This window comes from Heptranchias perlo, chromosome 8 (assembly GCF_035084215.1).
Source record: "Heptranchias perlo isolate sHepPer1 chromosome 8, sHepPer1.hap1, whole genome shotgun sequence".
NCBI classification, from domain to species: Eukaryota; Metazoa; Chordata; class Chondrichthyes; order Hexanchiformes; family Hexanchidae; genus Heptranchias; species Heptranchias perlo.
In genome coordinates, this window is record NC_090332.1 from 1,341,137 (window position 1) to 1,360,841 (window position 19,705).

The following is a 19,705-nucleotide window of genomic DNA, read 5'->3' on the forward strand; positions in this document are numbered from 1 at the left end:
AGAAGGCATTCGGCATGCTTGGTTTCATTGGTCAGAACATTGAATGCAGGAGTTGGGATGTCTTGTTGAAGTTGTACAGGGCATTGGTGAGGCCACACTTGGAATACTGTGTACTGTTCTGGTCACCCTATTATAGAAAGGATATTATTCAACTAGAAAGAGTGCAGAAAAGATTTACTAGGATGCTACCGGGACTTGATGGTTTGACTTATAGGGAGAGGTTAGACAGACTGGGACTTTTTTCCCTGGAGAGTAGGAGGTTTAGGGGTGATCTTATAGAAGTCTATAAAATAATGAGGGGCATAGATAAGGTAGATAGTCAAAATCTTTTCCCAAAGGTAGGGGAGTCTATAACGAGGGGGCACAGATTTAAGGTGAGAGGGGAGAGATACAAAAGGGCCCAGAGGGGCAATTTTTTCACTCAAAGGGTGGTGAGTGTCTGGAACGAGCTGCCAGAGGCAGTAGTAGAGGCGGGTACAATTTTGTCTTTTAAAAAGCATTTGGACAGTTACATGGGTAAGATGGGTATAGAGGGATATGGGCCAAGTGCAGGCAATTGGGACTAGCTTAGTGGTATAAACTGGGCGACATGGACATGTTGGGCCGAAGGGCCTGTTTCCATGTTGTAAACTTCTATGACTCTATGACTCTATAACAGACGGATGGAATCGGAGCTGAGGCCAAATATAATGCCTAACTCACATCAGCTGACTCCGCACAGACCAGGGCTCAAACCTGGGATCTTCCTGTTCTACTCATCAGATAATCTCACTGGGGGGGATTTTGGTCTTGTGCGAGGGATGGGAGAGATGTAAAACAGGCTGCTGATTCGCTATCGCCCATTTTACATGATTGCACAAAGTCAAAGCTCCCCCCGCCGAGCCCCTGTGGAAGCTCGATACACCTATTTGTAAAAACGTCCACTGGCTTAAGATCACACAGCAACGCAGGAAACAAAGGGGGTGATTTTAACTTTTGGCGATCGTGTAAAATGGGTGATGTCAGATCGGCCGCCATTACCTGCCTCTCTTGAACTTCCTTTCCATTGGTTTCAGTCGATAACGGGAATTGGGCAGGAAAGTGGAGTTGAGGTTGATGGTGGAGCAGGCTCGAGGGGCCGAATGGCCCACTCCTGCTCCCATTTCTTATGTTCTTATGTTTTTATGATAAAATTACCCCCAAACACTTTAATGGGTTTATATAAAGAAAAAGAAAGACTTGCATTTATATAGTGCCTTTCATGACCTCAGGACGTCCCAAAGCATTTGAAAGCCAGTGAAATACTTTTGAATTGTACTCACTGTTGTAATGTAGGAAATGTGGCAGCCAATTTGTGCACAGCAAGATCCCACAAACAACAAACAGATTATCTGTTTTAGTGATGTTGGTTGAAGGATAAATATTGGCCCAGGACACCGGGGAGAACTCCCCTGCTCTTCTTCCAAATAGTGCCATGGGATCTTTTACGTCCACCTGAGAGGGCAGACGGGGCCTCGGTTTAACGTCTCATCCAAAAGACGGCACCTCCGACAGTGCAGCGCTCCCTCAGTACTGCACTGGAGTGTCGGCCTGGATTATGAGCTCAAGTCTCTGGAGTTGGACTTGGAGCCACAGCCTCCTGACTCGGAGTTGAGGGTGCTGCCATTTCAAATCACGAGCAGCAGTGCTGGAATCCTCAGTTCACAGGTCAGCGGCACGTGTAATGTGGTTGCAGGTGCTGAATGATTGTCTCCTACCTTTATAGTAATTATCCTCTTCTATGTACCGGGAGAGACCAAAATCACACAGCTTCACGCAATTAGGAGCTGCAACGAGAACATTCCTGACCGCTATGTCCCTGGAGGTAGGAAGGATAGGTGGTCAGAGATAAAGGACAAAAAGGATAGAGAGAAGTTGAGAACAAGTGTGAGGAGAATGAAGAAAAGCAGCAATACAGAGAGGGAAGGAAAAAAGAGAGAGAAAATGAGCTCGAGAAAGAGAGACAGCGAGAAGGATAAATGTCAAGAGAAAGAAAATAATCACTTTATTGAACTCTAATCTTGAAAAACACTTCTGAGATTTACCAAATCATTCTGGCTTGTAGATCCAATAAGATTTTGTGAGTATAGTTTGCAGGATGGTTCAGGATGCAGTGGCCGTGTTCTTGAATATTTACCCTCAAAACTCAGCCCTGGATGCAATTTATAAAAAATAGCCACGGCCGTGTCTCTTCTACAGTTGGAGTCCACAGGTGTTGTGAATGGCTGAGCAGCCCTCTCAGTCTAAGAGTACTGGGTGCTGGAGGACCAGGGCTGTGGTACCTGGAGAACCAGGGCTGTGGTACTGGAGGACCAGGGCTGTGGTACTGGAGGACCAGGGCTGTGGTACTGGAGGACCAGGGCTGTGGTACTGGAGGACCAGGGCTGCGGTACTGGAGGACCAGGGCTGTGGTACTGGAGGACCAGGGCTGTGGTACTGGAGGACCAGGGCTGTGGTACTGGAGGACCAGGGCTGTGGTACTGGAGGACCAGGGCTGTGGTACTGGAGGATCAGGGCTGCGGTACTGGAGGACCAGGGCTGCGGTACTGGAGGACCAGGGCTGCGGTACTGGAGGACCAGGGCTGTGGTACTGGAGGACCAGGGCTGTGGTACTGGAGGACCAGGGCTGTGGTACTGGAGGACCAGGGCTGTGGTACTGGAGGACCAGGGCTGTGGTACTGGAGGATCAGGGCTGTGGTACTGGAGGATCAGGGCTGTGGTACTGGAGGATCAGGGCTGTGGTACTGGAGGACCAGGGCTGTGGTACTGGAGGACCAGGGCTGCGGTACCTGGAGGACCAGGGCTGTGGTACCTGGAGGACCAGGGCTGTGGTACTGGAGGATCAGGGCTGTGGTACTGGAGGATCAGGGCTGTGGTACTGGAGGACCAGGGCTGCGGTACTGGAGGACCAGGGCTGCGGTACTGGAGGACCAGGGCTGCGGTACTGGAGGACCAGGGCTGCGGTACCTGGAGGATCGGGGCTGTGGTACTGGAGGACCAGGGCTGTGGTACTGGAGGACCAGGGCTGTGGTACTGGAGGACCGGGGCTGTGGTACTGGAGGACCGGGGCTGTGGTACCTGGAGGACCAGGGCTGTGGTACTGGAGGACCAGGGCTGTGGTACTGGAGGACCGGGGCTGTGGTACCTGGAGGACCAGGGCTGCGGTACTGGAGGACCGGGGCTGTGGTACTGGAGGACCGGGGCTGTGGTACCTGGAGGACCAGGGCTGTGGTACTGGAGGACCAGGGCTGTGGTACTGGAGGACCGGGGCTGTGGTACCTGGAGGACCAGGGCTGTGGTACTGGAGGACCAGGGCTGTGGTACTGGAGGACCAGGGCTGTGGTACTGGAGGACCAGGGCTGTGGTACTGGAGGACCAGGGCTGTGGTACTGGAGGACCAGGGCTGTGGTACTGGAGGACCAGGGCTGTGGTACTGGAGGACCAGGGCTGTGGTACTGGAGGACCAGGGCTGTGGTACTGGAGGACCAGGGCTGTGGTACCTGGAGGACCAGGGCTGTGGTACTGGAGGACCAGGGCTGTGGTACTGGAGGACCGGGGCTGTGGTACCTGGAGGACCAGGGCTGTGGTACTGGAGGACCAGGGCTGTGGTACTGGAGGACCAGGGCTGTGGTACTGGAGGACCAGGGCTGTGGTACTGGAGGACCAGGGCTGTGGTACTGGAGGACCAGGGCTGTGGTACTGGAGGACCAGGGCTGCGGTACTGGAGGACCAGGGCTGTGGTACTGGAGGACCAGGGCTGCGGTACTGGAGGACCAGGGCTGTGGTACCTGGACCAGCAACCCAGAGGTCACGAGTTCAAATCCCACTGCGGTAAGTTTGGAGACTGAACTTGAAAAATCTGTTATTCTGTGGCCGGCACCAGAAACTAACCATGAAAGCTGCCGAATTATTGTAAAAACACAACTGGCCTTCAGCCAAGAGAACTTGCCCGGTTTGGCCTACATCTGATTCCACCTCACACACTATGTGGCAGACTCTTAATGCCCTCGGGGAAATTGGGGAAAAGCAAGTGCTGTGTTATTAGTGCCGCCCACATCTACATAATAATAAAAGGCCACCTTCCCACTGTTACTCAGTCTGCACTAGGCTACGCTTAAAAACACAGCAACAGCAGGAGGCCATTCAGCCCCTCAAATCTGCTCTGCCATTCAATCAGATCATATCATATCTGATCTGTATCTCTGTACGCACCTCGATACCCATCTCCATATGCCCTGACACTCTTACCCGATAAAAATCTATCAATCTCAGTCCTGAAAATTTCACCTGACCCTCAGCATCCACAGCTTGTAGAGAGATTCAGGGAGGGAACTCCAGAGCTTGGGGCTGAGACGGTTGCAGGAACCTCCTTCTTCTGGTGCTTCACATTGATCCCTAATTTTACAGCAAAGGTATGGGACATGCAGCAAATGATAAGGATTGGCAGTGACATTGATCAGGTACTCCCCATCCCCTGATTTAGAAAGGCATTGAAATCTTTGCTTCACCGTGACTCTGACCTGCCCATTGACGGGTCTCATGGATGCCTGCACCTCATTATACTTGAGCTCAGCAGCTCCCACTGACAGGTCAGGAGCCAGGGTACGCTGGCCTAGGGGTTATATTACTGGACTAATAATCCGGAGAATGTGAGTTCAAATCCCACACAGCAGTTCGAGAATTTGAATTAAGTTTATTAAATCTGCAAATAAAAAGCTGGTCTCAGTAAAAGTGACCATGAAACTGCCGGATTGTCATAAAAACCCAACTGGTTCACTGATGTCCTTTAGGGAAGGAAACCTGCCGTCCTTACCCGTTCTGGGCCTATATGTGACTCCAGTCCCACACCAATCATGGTTGACTCTTAACTGCCCTTGGAAATGCAGTTGTATTAAACTGCTAGTCAGTGGTTCAACTAGAAGGCTCACCACCACCTTCTCAAGGGCGACTAGGGATGGGCAATAAATGCCGGCCTTGCCAACGATGCCTGAGAATTAACAGAACTCCAGGCTCCAACTTTGCATTTCTCTTCCTGCATTGAATTGCCTTAAGATAAAAGGCCTGGTGACTGCTGCCAGGGAAGGAGATGTTCATTTGGAAGCTGCTGTGTAAATGGTCATAGACAGGCTGCACATTGATGGAGGGACAGTGCTTGCCGATCGTATATGCCCCATCATTATCTGCAGGAGGACCGATGACACCCTGGATTTTGGAAAATCCTGCAGAGGGCTCTTTCCTGCCATTGCCTGTGGCCCACAGGAAAAGAGATGGTTGTTTGCTTTAGCAATCATGTCAGTCGCCTGCGTCACACAGCAGTGGACGATGGAATGACCGACATTGCTGGTACGCACTGTGGCAGCCTGGAAACGAGCCCAAAGTAAAAAAAAATCAATTTGGGCTGAAGTATCCTTTCGAAACACTAGGAGCCGGCCTCGGACACAGGCTCCAGGTTAGGCTCCAGCAAGTCACAGATGTTACTGCTGAATCAGAGCCTCTGCACACACTGCCCCCCAGACAAGTCCAGATAAATCTGCTGCTCTCAATATATGTAGCTGGGAGGGTAATGGTGAGTAGACACAGACCTCCTATGATGCAACTTAGCTTTTCCGGCATCCCCTCTGTTCTCTCTCCTCCTCCTCTTCCAAATACCACAAATAAAGAGGGATTCTCACAGGGAGATCCACTGCCCGAGGAGCACAGGGTAATATCGTACCTGCACATTGCTGTCAGCCATTTTAAGTAACTCCATTTAAAAGTGTGGCCTTCAACCCGGGACTGTTTATTTAGATGAAAATAAGACCCGGTGATCAGATCAGAAAGTGATCTGCATTTCCTGTGCGTTTAAATAGTGTAACGAGGCTCCCACCTGCATTCTCTGTGAATCTTTGGAATTCTCTATCCCGGAGGGCTGTGGATGCTCAGTCATTGAGTGTATTTAAGACTGAGATCGACAGATTTTTGGACTCTCGGGGAATCAAGGGATATGGGGATCAGGCGGGAAAGTGGAGTTGAGTTGAAGATCAGCCATGATCTGATTGAATGGGGGAGCAGGCTCGAGGGGCCGAATGGCCTACTCCTGCTCCTATTTCTTATGTTCTTTAAATGATCCTGGGATACAAGACTGAATTTATTCCCAGTCACATTGTTCCTACAACAAGGTGGCTTGATATGGGGCATCATGAGCCAACCGCACAGTGTGGTCTACGGTGCTGTGTAGGCCTGACCAGGGCAGGTCCCTCCCCTGAACGACATTAGTTGGGTTTTTACAGCAATCCACCAGCTTTTCCTGGTCATTTTTACTGGTTCCAGCCCTCAAACATCCCAGATTTATCGAATTCAATTTCACAACTTGCCATGATAGGATTTGAACTCCCGGGAGGTGAAATTGGTCTTTGACAATAACATGAAACACACTCAGCCAATCGGGAGACCGTTTAACACCGTGTGAAACGCACTCAGCCAATCAGAAGACTGTTTAACACCGCGTGAAACACACTCAGCCAATCGGGAGACTGTTTAACACCGTGTGAAACACACTCAGCCAATCAGAAGACAGTTTAACACCATGTGAAACACAATCAGCCAATCGGGAGACTGTTTAACACCGTGTGAAACACACTCAGCCAATCGGGAGACTGTTTAACACCGTGTGAAACACACTCAGCCAATCGGGAGACTGTTTAACACCATGTGAAACACACTCAGCCAATCAGAAGACTGTTTAACACCGTGTGAAACACACTCAGCCAATCATAAGACAGTTTAACACCATGTGAAACACACTCAGCCAATCGGGAGACTGTTTAACACCGTGTGAAACACACTCAGCCAATCAGAAGACTGTTTAACACCGTGTGAAACACACTCAGCCAATCGGGAGACTGTTTAACACCGTGTGAAACACACTCAGCCAATCGGGAGACTGTTTAACACCGTGTGAAACACACTCAGCCAATCGGGAGACTGTTTAACACCGTGTGAAACACACTCAGCCAATCGGGAGACTGTTTAACACCGTGTGAAACACACTCAGCCAATCAGAAGACTGTTTAACACCGTGTGAAACACACTCAGCCAATCGGGAGACTGTTTAACACCGTGTGAAACACACTCAGCCAATCGGGAGACTGTTTAACACCGTGTGAAACACACTCAGCCAATCGGGAGACTGTTTAACACCGTGTGAAACACACTCAGCCAATCGGGAGACTGTTTAACACCGTGTGAAACACACTCAGCCAATCGGGAGACCGTTTAACACCGTGTGAAACACACTCAGCCAATCGGGAGACTGCTTTACAACGTGCTCCATTTTCTTCCATTCACTTCGGCCAATGGGCTTTGAGCCTGTTTCTCGTTATTGCCTGAAGACCGATTTCACTCCCATGACCTGTCGGGTGATCGTTTCACCACCTGATCCACACCCCACGCCCGGCAGTATTGCTGCCCGAGCTTCTACTCTTACCCAAATGGAATTGGAAATCCAGGTCAAGCACAATCAGGGCAGGAGGTCAGAGGCCATTGACCGCTCTCCCATTTCCTGTTCCGTTAGGTTCCATGCGCCTACTCCATGGGGTGTAACAGATGAAAAGTACTTTGATAATCACTGACTGCAATCTCTCTGTACGTTCTATGGTTCTGCCCTCTCTGTACATTTCCTCGTCTAGCCTTTGAACATATACCTGGTTATCTCACAGCTACTAATGTTTGACTTACCGATGTACAACCTTCACTCCCTCAAGATAGGCCAGAGCTTTGGAGATCTGCCATGAATAATTGACGAGTGTCAGCACCTCCAGGTTGTTTTTATTTGTTACCAGATAACTTTCAAGCTGAATTAAAAAAAACACACATATTGTGATCAGCCATGTGACAAGTAGGTTGCTGATTGATAGTCTGGAAGAGCTGAGCCTATCTTCTGTACGAGGGGAGACACTGGTATAAAACTCACATCTGCTGAGATTCTGACCCTTTGCGGTCCCGTCCACAGATGCATAATGCACGATGTGAGAGAGGGGAATGCATCATATGCACGATGTGAGAGAGGGGAATGAATCATATGCACGATGTGAGAGAGGGGAATGAATCATATGCACGATGTGAGAGAGGGGAATGCATCATATGCACGATGTGAGAGAGGGGAATGCATCATATGCACGATGTGAGAGAGGGGAATGAATCATATGCACGATGTGAGAGAGGGGAATGCATCATATGCACGATGTGAGAGAGGGGAATGCATCATATGCACGATGTGAGAGAGGGGAATGCATCATATGCACGATGTGAGAGAGGGGAATGCATCATATGCACGATGTGAGAGAGGGAATGCATCATATGCACGATGTGAGAGAGGGAATGCATCATATGCACTGTCCTTTGTCTTTACGCCCTTAGCAATGCAGAGTGACAGGGACCCGTGTGAGTCCCTGCTGAACAGTCTTGCTGGGCCTTGGCTGGGGGCTGGTTTCAGTATCCAGTCGATTGCAGTGATCGGCTGCACAGCCAATAAAACAGCAGAACCAGTAACGGTGGAATATCAATCACTTTGCCTTCCCCTCCAGAGCCCTGGGGTTCCACTATCACCGTGACAAGGTCAAATCCCCCCCAACTCTCAGGGCAACCCCAACTGTCCAACAAACAGTCTGCTCGCCCACCCGAAACATTTCAATGACCCTAACCCTGGAATCGCAGGCAGGGTTAGGGATGTGGAGAGTGGGCGGGCAGAGATATCTCTGTTCCTCCACCCAGAGCCTCCCATTTTAGGAAGGATATTGAGGCTTTAGAGAGGGGACAGCACAGATTCACTGGGATGCTGCCTGGAATGAGGAAATATAAATACAGAGAAAGACAAATACAAGGACAGGATTGATAGAAGCAGACTGTTCCCAGTAGTTGAGGATCTAGAACGAGGGGCCAGAGAAACAAGATTAAATGTAGGAGATTTAGAACAGAGAGCAGAAGAAACTTCTTCACAGAGAGAGTTGTGAGGCCGTGGGATTCACTCCCAGGGTTAGTGGATGAGGCAAAAACTGTCAACGTTCAGGATCAGACTGGAGAGGGGGATGAAGGGAAAGGGGGATGAAGGGAAAGGGGGTGAAGGGAAAGGGGGTGAAGGGAAAGGGGATGAAGGGAAAGGGGATGAAGGGAAAGGGGATGAAGGGAAAGGGGAACAGGGTGAGTAAATATGATTGGAACGATTTGCTCGTGTGGAGAGTAAATGCCGACACGGACTGGTTGGGCCGAATGGCCTGTTTCCATGTTGTGGTGTTTATGTACTTCTATATTCTCGACAGCTCCTTCTCTAAATCACTCTGCCTCGTTCCCTTTCTCTCCTCAGAACAACCTTCACTGTGGTTTTAGACGCCTTGCCTAATACTTCAATTACCATATGGTGCCCGGCCATCCTCGGTGAAGAACTCAGACATTTCACAGTGGGGAAGCTCTACAAAAGTAAACGATCCATGAAGGTAAATCCACTTCAGTACCTGATCCGGGAGCAGACTCTCAGCTACAGGAAGCCACGTTTTGTTTCTGCTTCATTGTTTTTTTTTTACAGTTGTACCAAATGTGTGCTGGGACATTTATTGCACATTTCATGGACATCCCAAAGGTGCCAACAGTAAGTGGGACAAAACTGCCACATCTACAACAGCAAATTGGAAGCCAGAAAATAATAGCTCATTTGCTTCCTGTGTGATGTTATAAAGGAAAGAAAAGGAACCTGCATTTCTCCAGCGCCTGTCACATCCTCAGGACGTCCCAAAGAGCTTCACAGCTAATGAAGTAATTTTGAAGTGTAGTCACTGTTGTAATGTAGGAAACGCAGCATCCAATTTGCGCACAGCAAGATCCCACAAACAGCAATGTGATAATGTCCAGATAATGTGTTTTAGTGATGTTGGTTGAGGGATGAATATTGGGCCCAGGACACCGAGGAGAACTCCCTGCTCTTCTTCGAAAAAGTGCCATGGGATCATTTACATCCACCTGAGAGGGCAGACGGGGCCTCGGTTTAACGTCTCATCCAAAAGACGGCACCTCTGACAGTGCAGCGCTCCCTCAGCACTGACCCTCCAACAGTGCAGCGCTCCCTCAGCACTGACCCTCCAACAGTGCAGCACTCCCTCAGTACTGACCCTCCGACAGTGCAGCACTCCCTCAGTACTGATCCTCCGACAGTGCAGCGCTCCCTCAGTACTGACCCTCCGACAGTGCAGCACTCCCTCAGTACTGACCCTCCGACAGTGCGGCACTCCCTCAGTACTGACCCTCCGACAGTGCAGCGCTCCCTCAGTACTGACCCTCCGACAGTGCAGCGCTCCCTCAGTACTGACCCTCCGACAGTGCAGCGCTCCCTCAGTACTGACCCTCCGACAGTGCAGCGCTCCCTCAGTACTGACCCTCCGACAGTGCAGTGCTCCCTCAGTACTGACCCTCGGACAGTGCAGCGCTCCCTCAGTACTGACCCTCCGACCGTGCAGCACTCCCTCAGTACTGACCCTCCAACAGTGCAGCGCTCCCTCAGTACTGACCCTCGGACAGTGCAGCGCTCCCTCAGTACTGACCATCCGACCGTGCAGCACTCCCTCAGTACTGACCCTCCGACAGTGCAGTGTTCCCTCAGTGCTGACCCTCCGACAGTGCAGCGCTCCCTCAGTACTGACCCTCCGACAGTGCAGCGCTCCCTCAGTACTGACCCTCCAACAGTGCAGCACTCCCTCAGTACTGACCCTCCGACAGTGCAGCACTCCCTCAGTACTGACCCTCCGACAGTGCAGCACTCCCCCAGTACTGACCCTCCGACAGTGCAGCACTCCCTCAGTACTGACCCTCCGACAGTGCAGCACTCCCTCAGTACTGACCCTCCGACAGTGCAGCGCTCCCTCAGTACTGACCCTCCGACAGTGCAGCACTCCCTCAGTACTGACCCTCCGACAGTGCAGCACTCCCTCAGTACTGTACTGGAGTGTTGCTTAAGTCTCTGGAGTTGGGTTTGAAACCACGGTCTTCAAGTAGGTTGAGACACAATCCTGTGGAGTTACTGAGCTGGTCTCCTCTCTCCTCTCCATCGGGACATGCACCATGATTCACAGTCTCTCTTACCTCTCCATAAGGATACAATTCCATGATTAGCCAGGCTGGTTCCTCTTCAATCATCCCAATCAGCTTGACGACATGTTGATGGTCGAGAGGCCTCATGATCGCTGGAAGAATGAATTAAACATTTTAAAACAGATAAAAAGAAAGAAAGTAACTATTAGAAATCGGAAATAAAAACAGAAAATGCTCGAAGTATACAACAGCTCTGCCAACATCTGGAAAGGGAAAAGGTGGGTGAATATTTCAGCTGTTCTTCTTTCAACAGAACTGTCAACTGGGTGGAGAGCAAGTCCCAAAGAGGAGTGAGGGGAGAGAACAACAGATAAAGGTTGAGTTACAGTACTGATTCAATTTTTCTTTATCATTCTTCGGGATTTGGGCATCTGTGATAAGGCCGGCATTTATTGCCCATCCCTAATTGCCCTTGAGAAGGTGGTGGTGAGCCGCCTTCTTGAACCGCTGCAGTCCGTGTGGTGACGGTTCTCCCACAGTGCTGTTAGGAAGGGAGTTCCAGGATTTTGACCCAGTGACGATGAAGGAACGGCGATATATTTCCAAGTCGGGATGGTGTGTGACTTGGAGGGGAACGTGCAGGTGGTGTTGTTCCCATGTGCCTGCTGCTCTTGACCTTCTAGGTGGTAGAGGTCACGGGTTTGGGAGGTGCTGTCGAAGAAGCCTTGGCGAGTTGCTGCAGTGCATCCTGTGGATGGTGCACACTGCAGCCATTTCTATAAATGACACTGGTTCTAACCCACCGCAGTTCACATGAGGACAGTGTGACGGTTCGGAGATGGTCTCAAAGTAATGATCCCTAACAGCCAATCAGCAATGCTTTTTTCATGGCCAAAAACAGATACCCTAAATTAAGCTTTACTATGTGAATTGGTGGTTGTCACAATCTGTGATACAGTAATGTCACTGTAGCAGCTGGATCTGTCACCATCTTCAACCACATTCCACTTCTGTTCATTGCCCTCCGTAAACTTGAGCTCATCTAAAACTCTGCTCCCCGTATCCTAACTCGCACCAAGTCCTGTTCTCCCATCACCCCCTGTGTTCGCTGACCTACATTGGCTCCTGGTCCAGCAACACATTGAATTCTCATCCTTGTTTTCAAATCCCTCCATGCCCTCGCCTCTCCCTATCTCTGTAACCACCTCCAGCCCTACAACCCTCCGAGATCTCTGCGCTCCTCCAATTCTGGCCTCTTGCGCATCCCCGATTTTAATCACCCCACCATTGGCGGCCGTGCCTTCAGCTGCCTAGGCCCTAAGCTCTGGAATTCCCTCCCTAAACCTCTCGGTCCCTCTCTGCTCCTTTAAGATGCTCCTTAAGAGCTACCTCTTTGACCAAGCTTTTGGTCACCTGTTTTAATATCTCCTTATGTGGCTCGGTGTCAAATTTTGTTTGATAATCGCTCCTGTGAAGCGCCTTGGGACGTTTTACTATGTTAAAGACAATATATAAATGCAAGTTGTTGTTGTTGTACATACTATAACTTTCACTGTTCGATACCTAACACATTCCAGCCTACACATTATTTGCTGTGAACCACATGCCAGTCAGTACATTATCCTGTGCCCGAGGGGGATTCCCTAAGCTAGCAATGCCTCTGAGTTTTGTACATTTGTGGTTATATTTTATGAGTTTGGATGGCATCAGTGACGATTTCAGTGTAGTTGTTCACACTGTAAGGAGACAGATGCAGCCGCAAAGCAAAATAAATCTTAGCCTCTGTAGCGGCCAGGAACCAAACCATCTCAACTAATCCAAATCTTGGGTAAGTAAAGCCTTACTTCCTTCTACTAAGAATTTTTCCTTGACTTCAAATGTGCTGCCGCTTTTGCAGGTCTTCACTGCGACAGCGATCTGCTTGCCTTTCTGCGAAGAAAAAGATACCAAGATCACTGAGAGGAAGCTTATGGTTGTGAAGGTTTTTGAATATCAATATTTTCACAAAGAACAAAACAAACTTAAATTATTTATCTAAAAACTTTATTAAAAATCTTACATCTGCATACACTTCCGGACTGCAAAACTTTACTTCCTGTCCTCAACTCTTTTTGTCACACTTTTGTATCAACTTTTCTATTATAAATGACGACATTCACATCTGTAATAGAAACTGCCCATGTAAACTCCTCACCCTGTAACTGCACAATCTGGATACTAGATGGTGCTGTATTATCTTTCCCTACATTTTCTGAAACTTTTTTGGCTGAGTGTTTTTGATACGCCATTTATTGTCTCAGTAACTGAAATTTGTAATGTCCAAAATAAGAGTTTAGCTAAAATATAACATTTAAAAAATGCAAAATTCACAATAACATGATTACATTTATCTACTGAATGACCTTTTGTGTCTTTTAAAGCTTTCATTAGAATTTTTACTTGATGACCTCAGCTTGTGTCTGGACCCAACACCTTTCACTCAGAGTGACAATGCTGTGAGCCGAATTTGGATTATGCAGCCTTAGCACATGCAGTGCAACTAATTTTACAGGATACAGCAGTACTGTTCAGTCAACTGTACTGAATTAATACTTTTCTTTAGCTTTCAGCAATTTCAGTTCAGTTGTTCTTAAATATTATTTGAGGCTAGAGGGTAAATTTATTCAGCTAAAGTTAATCGTTAAATGTTTTTTAAACAGAAATGTTGTGTGAAAGACAGACAACTGATTAAAGACCTGTTGTAGTGTTCTATAAACGAAGAAAATGCATTAAGTTGAGGGAGTGAGACAGATAGAGAGAGAGACAAACAGAGACAGATAGAGAGAGACAGAGAGAGAGAGACAGACAGACAGAGACAGGCAGACAGAGAGACAGACAGAGAGACAAGAGAGCGAGAGAGAGACAGACAGAGAGAGAGAGAGAGAGAGACAGAGAGACAAGAGAGAGAGAGAGACAGAGAGACAAGAGAGAGAGAGAGACGGAGAGACAAGAGAACGAGAGAGACAGAGCGACAAGAGAGCGAGAGAGAGAGCGACAGAGAGAGAGAGAGATGTCATGGTTTTTAACTTGCCCATTCATATAAATGGACAGGAAAATCACATACAAGCAAAAGACCTTGACCAGAGTGTCTTCCCTTTTCTTAATTTGCGTTCATTTATCAAAACAGAACATAACAGGTGAATTTTGAAACAAACACCTCTAATTATCCGAATATCATTTATGATATGACAGAAAATATTAATGTTCTAATTAATGACATCTGAGAGACATGGAGAGAGGGGCGAGTCAGGCCGAGGGGGGAGTCAGGCTGAGGGATATGGAGCAAAGGCGGGTAAATGGAGTTGAGGTACAGATCAGTCACGATTTAACTGAATGGCAGAACAGGCTTGAGGGGCTGAATGGCCTCCTCCTGTTCCGATGTTCCTGCAAACAATGCTGCTGGAGCTATTTGGAAGGAAGTGTCACTGACAGTAAGTGGAAAACCTCCAATCCCCAGGTCACACCTACAGTTACTCCATCCCTGAATCATTTCAAATCAGACACCCTCACAATTATCCACACTGTGTCCTCTTATACATAACCTCTCGCATCAAAGTTCTCATCCAGCTGCGAACCTCCCATTTCAAGAGATAGGAACATAGGAACAGGAGTAGGCCATTCAGCCCCTCGTGCCTGCTCCGCCATTTGATAAGATCATGGCTGATCTGTGATCTAACTCCATAGACCTGCCTTTGGCCCATATCCCTTAATACCTTTGGTTGCCAAAAAGTTATCTATCTCAGATTTAAATTTAGCAATTGAGCTAGTATCAATTGCCGTTTGCGGAAGAGAGTTCCAAACTTCTACCACCCTTTGTGTGTAGAAATGTTTTCTAATCTCGCTCCTGAAAGGTCTGGCTCTAATTTTTAGACTGTGCCCCCTACTCCTAGAATCCCCAACCAGTGGAAATAGTTTCTCTCTATCCACCCTATCTGTTCCCCTTAATATCTTATAAACTTCGATCAGATCACCCCTTAACCTTCGAAACTCCAGAGAATACAACCTTAATTTGTGTAATCTCTCCTCGTAACTTAACCCTTGAAGTCCAGGTATCATTCCAGTAAACCTACGCTGCAGTCCCTCCAAGGCCAATATGTCCTTCCGAAGGTGCGGTGCCCAGAACTGCTCACAGTATTCCAGGTGCGGTCTAACCAGGGTTTTGTATAGCTGCAGCATAACTTCTGCCCCCTTGTACTCCAGTCCTCTAGATATAAAGGCCAGCATTCCATTAGCCTTATTGATTATTTTCTGCACCTGTTCATGACACTTCAATGATCTGTGTACCTGAACCCCTAAGTCCCTTTGGACATCCACTGTTTATAAGTTTTTACCATTTAGAAAGTACCCTGTTCGATCCTTTTTTGATCCAAAGTGGATGACCTCACATTTATCTACGTTGAATTCCATTTGCCACAGTTTTTCCCATTCACCTAATCTATCAATATCGCTTTGTAATTTTATGTTTTCATCTACACTGCTTACAATGCCACCAATCTTTGTGTCATCGGCAAACTTAGATATGAGACTTTTTATGCCTTCATCTAAGTCGTTAATAAAAATTGTGAATAATTGAGGCCCCAAGACAGATCCCTGCGGGACTCCACTAGTCACATCCTGCCAATGTGAGTACCTTCCCATTATCCCTACTCTCTGTCGCCTTTCGCTCAGCCAACTTCCTAACCAAGTCCGTACTTTTCCCTCGATTCCATGGGCTTCTATCTTAGCTAACAGTCTCTTATGTGGGACCTTATCAAATGCCTTCTGGAAGTCCATATAAATAACAATCGTTGACATTCCCCTGACCACTACTTTAGTCACCTCTTCAAAAAATTCAATCAGGTTTGTCAGGCACGACCTACCTTTCACAAATCCATGCTGGCTCTCTCTGATTAACTGAAAATTCTCGAGGTGTTCAGTCACCCTATCCTCAATTATAGACTCCAGCAATTTCCCCACAACAGATGTTAGGCTAACTGGTCTATAATTCCTTGGTTTTCCTCTCTCTCTCCTTTCTTAAAAAGCAAAGTGACATGTGCAATTTTCCAATCTAGAGGGACAGTTCCTGAATCTAGAGAATTTTGAAAGATTATAGTTAGGGCATCCGCAATGTGCTCACCTACTTCCTTTAAAACCCTGGGATGGAAACCATCTGGTCCTGGGGATTTGTCACTCTTTAGTGCTATTATTTTCTTCATTACTGTTGCTTTACTTATGTTAATTTTATTGAGTCCCTGTCCCCGATTCAATATTAGTTTTCTTGGGATTTCCGGCATGCTATCCTCTTTTTCTACTGTAAATACTGACGCAAAATAATTGTTCAACATGTCCGCCATTTCCCCATTGTCAATGACAATATTCCCACTTTCAGTTTTTAAGGGGCCAACACTGCTCCTGACCACCCTCTTTTTCCAAATATAACTGTAAACGTTCTTCGTATTGGTTTTGATATCCCTTGCAAGTTTCTTTTCATACTCTCTTTTTGTAGCTCTTACTATCTGTTTTGTGACCCTTTGTTGATCTTTGTATCTTTCCCATGCTCCAGGATCTGTGCCATTTTTTGCCTTTTTGTATGCCCTTTCCTTATGTCTTATACTGTCCCTTACCTCTTTAGTTGTCCATGGCTGGTTTTTTTGGCAAGTGGAGTTCTTGCCCCTCAGGGGTATAAACCGATTCTGTATCACATTAAATGTTTCTTTAAACATTTCCCACTGATCATCAGTCGTTTTACCCATTAACAGATTTGCCCAGTTTACTGTGGACAGTCTCTGTCTCATCCCATTGAAGTCGGCCTTGCCCAAGTCTAGAATCTTAGCAGCTGACTCACTTTTATCCCTTTCAAACACTGCATTGAACTCGATCATGTTATGATCACTATTGGATAGATGTTCACGCACAGTTAAGCCGTTAACTAAATCTGGTTCATTACTCATTACTAAATCTAGTATGGCTTGCCCCCTTGTTGCCTCTAGGACATACTGCTGTAGAAAACTATCCCGGACACACTCAAGAAATTCACTACCTTTCTGACAGTTGCTAGTCTGCTTTTCCCAATCTATATGAAGGTTAAAGTCCCCCATTAAGACCACTATGCCTTTCTTACACGCTTGTCTAATCTCTGCATTTATACAATCTAGCACTTCAGAGCTGCTGCCAGGGGTCCTATATACAACTCCCACTATAGTCTTAGATCCTTTCCTATTTCTCAATTCAACCCATAAGGTCTCTGTTGGCTGCTTACCTCTCGTTATATCCTCCTTTATCATTGAAGTGATTTCATCTCTAATCACTAAGGCTACTCCTCCCCCTCTTCCATTTTCCCTGTCTCTCCTGTAGACCTTATAACCTGGTATATTTAGTTCCCAATCCTGACCATCCTTCAGCTATGTCTCAGTAATAGCTATCATGTCATACCCTCCAATTTGAATTTGAACCTGTAGTTCATTTAATTTATTCCTTATACTCCGTGCATTTGTATATAGAACTCTTAGTTGGGCCACACACCCTAGCCTGACCTTCAGCTTTGATGCTGGGTTAATCGGCTTACACCTTCTGGTTTTTATTTTATCTGTGGTGCCTAAAGTACACTTTCTTTCTGCTGCTCTACGCTTTTCCCTTTCACTTGTTCTTGAACAACTGTTTGTACTATTTGTATTGTAAATTTCCCCTGGGTCTTCCCCTCTCTTGCTGCTCTCAACTTTACTCCCTTCTGACTCCCCGCTCAGGTTCCCATCCCCCCGCCAGGGGCCATAGATGTGTGATGACCAACATTAAAAAGGAATGGCAGGAGGATATTAAAACCAGTAAAACCAGTCCCTCTTTGTGTTGGGGAAAATGGCCCACTAAGCACGAGGACATCAGGTGACAAGTGGAGGGCGGGCAGATATCAATGTTTTAACCCATTATCAGGAAGAAGCAATGGAGACACTCGGCCCCGACTCCCCTGAAGCAGTAGAGAGGTCGGAGGCTCTGCAGCAGTGGGTTCGTTCAGAGAAAACGTGTATGTTGCCATTGACCAGTGACCAACTTCTCACGTATCAGGTGAGATATGGTATCTGAAGGTAGCAGGACAGGTAGGTGAGGTGGTTAAAAAGGAATGTGGGATACTTTCCTTTATTAGTGGAGGCACAGAATATAAAAGCAGGGATGTTATGCTGGAACTGTATAAAACACTAGTTAGGCCACAGCTTGAGTACGGTGTACAGTTCTGGTCACCACATTTCATCCGGCACAGAGACGATGGGCCAAATGGCCTCCTTCTGTGCTGTAAACTTTCTATGATTCTATCTGTTGCTATTATTGAGTAGAGATCCCAGAAGGAGCGGTGAAGGAAACGGATGCATAACCTTAGAATCATAGAATCTTACAGCACAGACGAGGCCATTCGGCCCATCAGGCCTGTGCCTGCTCTTTGAAAGAGCTGCCCAATTTAGTTCCACAACCCAGCTTTTTCCCCATAACTCTACAAATTAATCCTCTTTAAGTACATGTCCAATTGTCTTTTGAAAGTTCCTCTGGAATCTGCTTCCACCACCCTTTCAGGGAGTGTGTCCCAGATCTTCACAACCCTCTGTGTGAAAAACTTTCTCCTCATTTCCCCTCTAGTTCTTTTGCCAATTATTTTAAATCTATGACCTCTGGTTACCAACCCACTTTCCAGAGGAAACGTTTTTTCCCTATTTGCTCTGTTAAAACCTCTCATGATTTTGAACACCTCCATTAAATCTCCCCTTAACCTTCTCTGTTCCAAGGAGAACAATCCCAGCTTCTCCAGTCTCTCCACATAACTGAAGTCCCTCATCCCTGGGGCCATTCTGGTAAATCTCCTCTGCACCCTCTCCCAGGCCTTGACATCCTTCCTAAAGTGTGGTGCCCAGAATTGGACACAATTCTCCAGCTGAGGCCTAACCAGTGTTTTGTAAAGGTTTAGTATAACTTCCTTGTTTTTGTATTCAATGCCCCTATTTACAAAGCCAAGCGTCCCATACACTTTCTTAACCACCTTATCACTACCACTCACCAGCTCAGAAAGGGACAATACTTCAGACTACTTTCATGAGCAACACAGGTAGGGAGTATGGAGGATAATGTTTCTTGCAGTCTAAGATGTCCAGACCTCTTAATTAAAAGAGCAGGTATCGTGATGAGCGTCTCTCAAAAGATGATAAATCACCGTAAAAATAACAAAATGTAAGTTTTTAAAAAATGACTCACAGCTGTTTTGTAAATTCCTTCATAAACCTGTCCAAAGAATCCTTCTCCCAGAATCCTCCCCAGAACCACATTGTCTCGTGAGATTTCATTCTGAGGAGCTGCAGTAAAATAAAGAGAAATGAGGAGAAAGATAACCCTAGAACTGAACTCATCGAAACCAGCAACACTGGAACTGAACTCATCGAAACCAGCAACACTGGAACTGAACTCATCGAAACTAACAACACTGGAACTGAACTCATCGAAACCAGCAACACTGGAACACAACTCATCGAAACCAGCAACACTGGAACTCAACTCATCGAAACCAGCAACACTGGAACTGAACTCATCGAAACCAGCAACACTGGAACTCAAATCATTGAAACCAGCAACACTGGAA

The 19,705-nt window shown here is 47.2% G+C and overlaps 1 protein-coding gene across 7 annotated transcripts in view; it reads right to left on the bottom strand.

The window, feature by feature from the left end:
- The window catches only part of ptk2ba (protein tyrosine kinase 2 beta, a), a 158,004-nt gene that overhangs the window by 48,616 nt on the left and 89,683 nt on the right, over positions 1 to 19,705 (bottom strand). For all 7 annotated transcript variants that reach the window (XM_067988486.1, XM_067988479.1, XM_067988483.1 and 4 more), the window contains 5 exons: positions 19,324 to 19,421; positions 12,918 to 13,002; positions 11,125 to 11,225; positions 7,735 to 7,850; positions 1,737 to 1,837 (listed from right to left, as the gene is read on the bottom strand). In XM_067988486.1, coding sequence (XP_067844587.1) covers positions 1,737 to 1,837; positions 7,735 to 7,850; positions 11,125 to 11,225; positions 12,918 to 13,002; positions 19,324 to 19,421 — 501 coding nt within the window. The remainder of the gene's footprint in view (positions 1 to 1,736; positions 1,838 to 7,734; positions 7,851 to 11,124; positions 11,226 to 12,917; positions 13,003 to 19,323; positions 19,422 to 19,705) is intronic.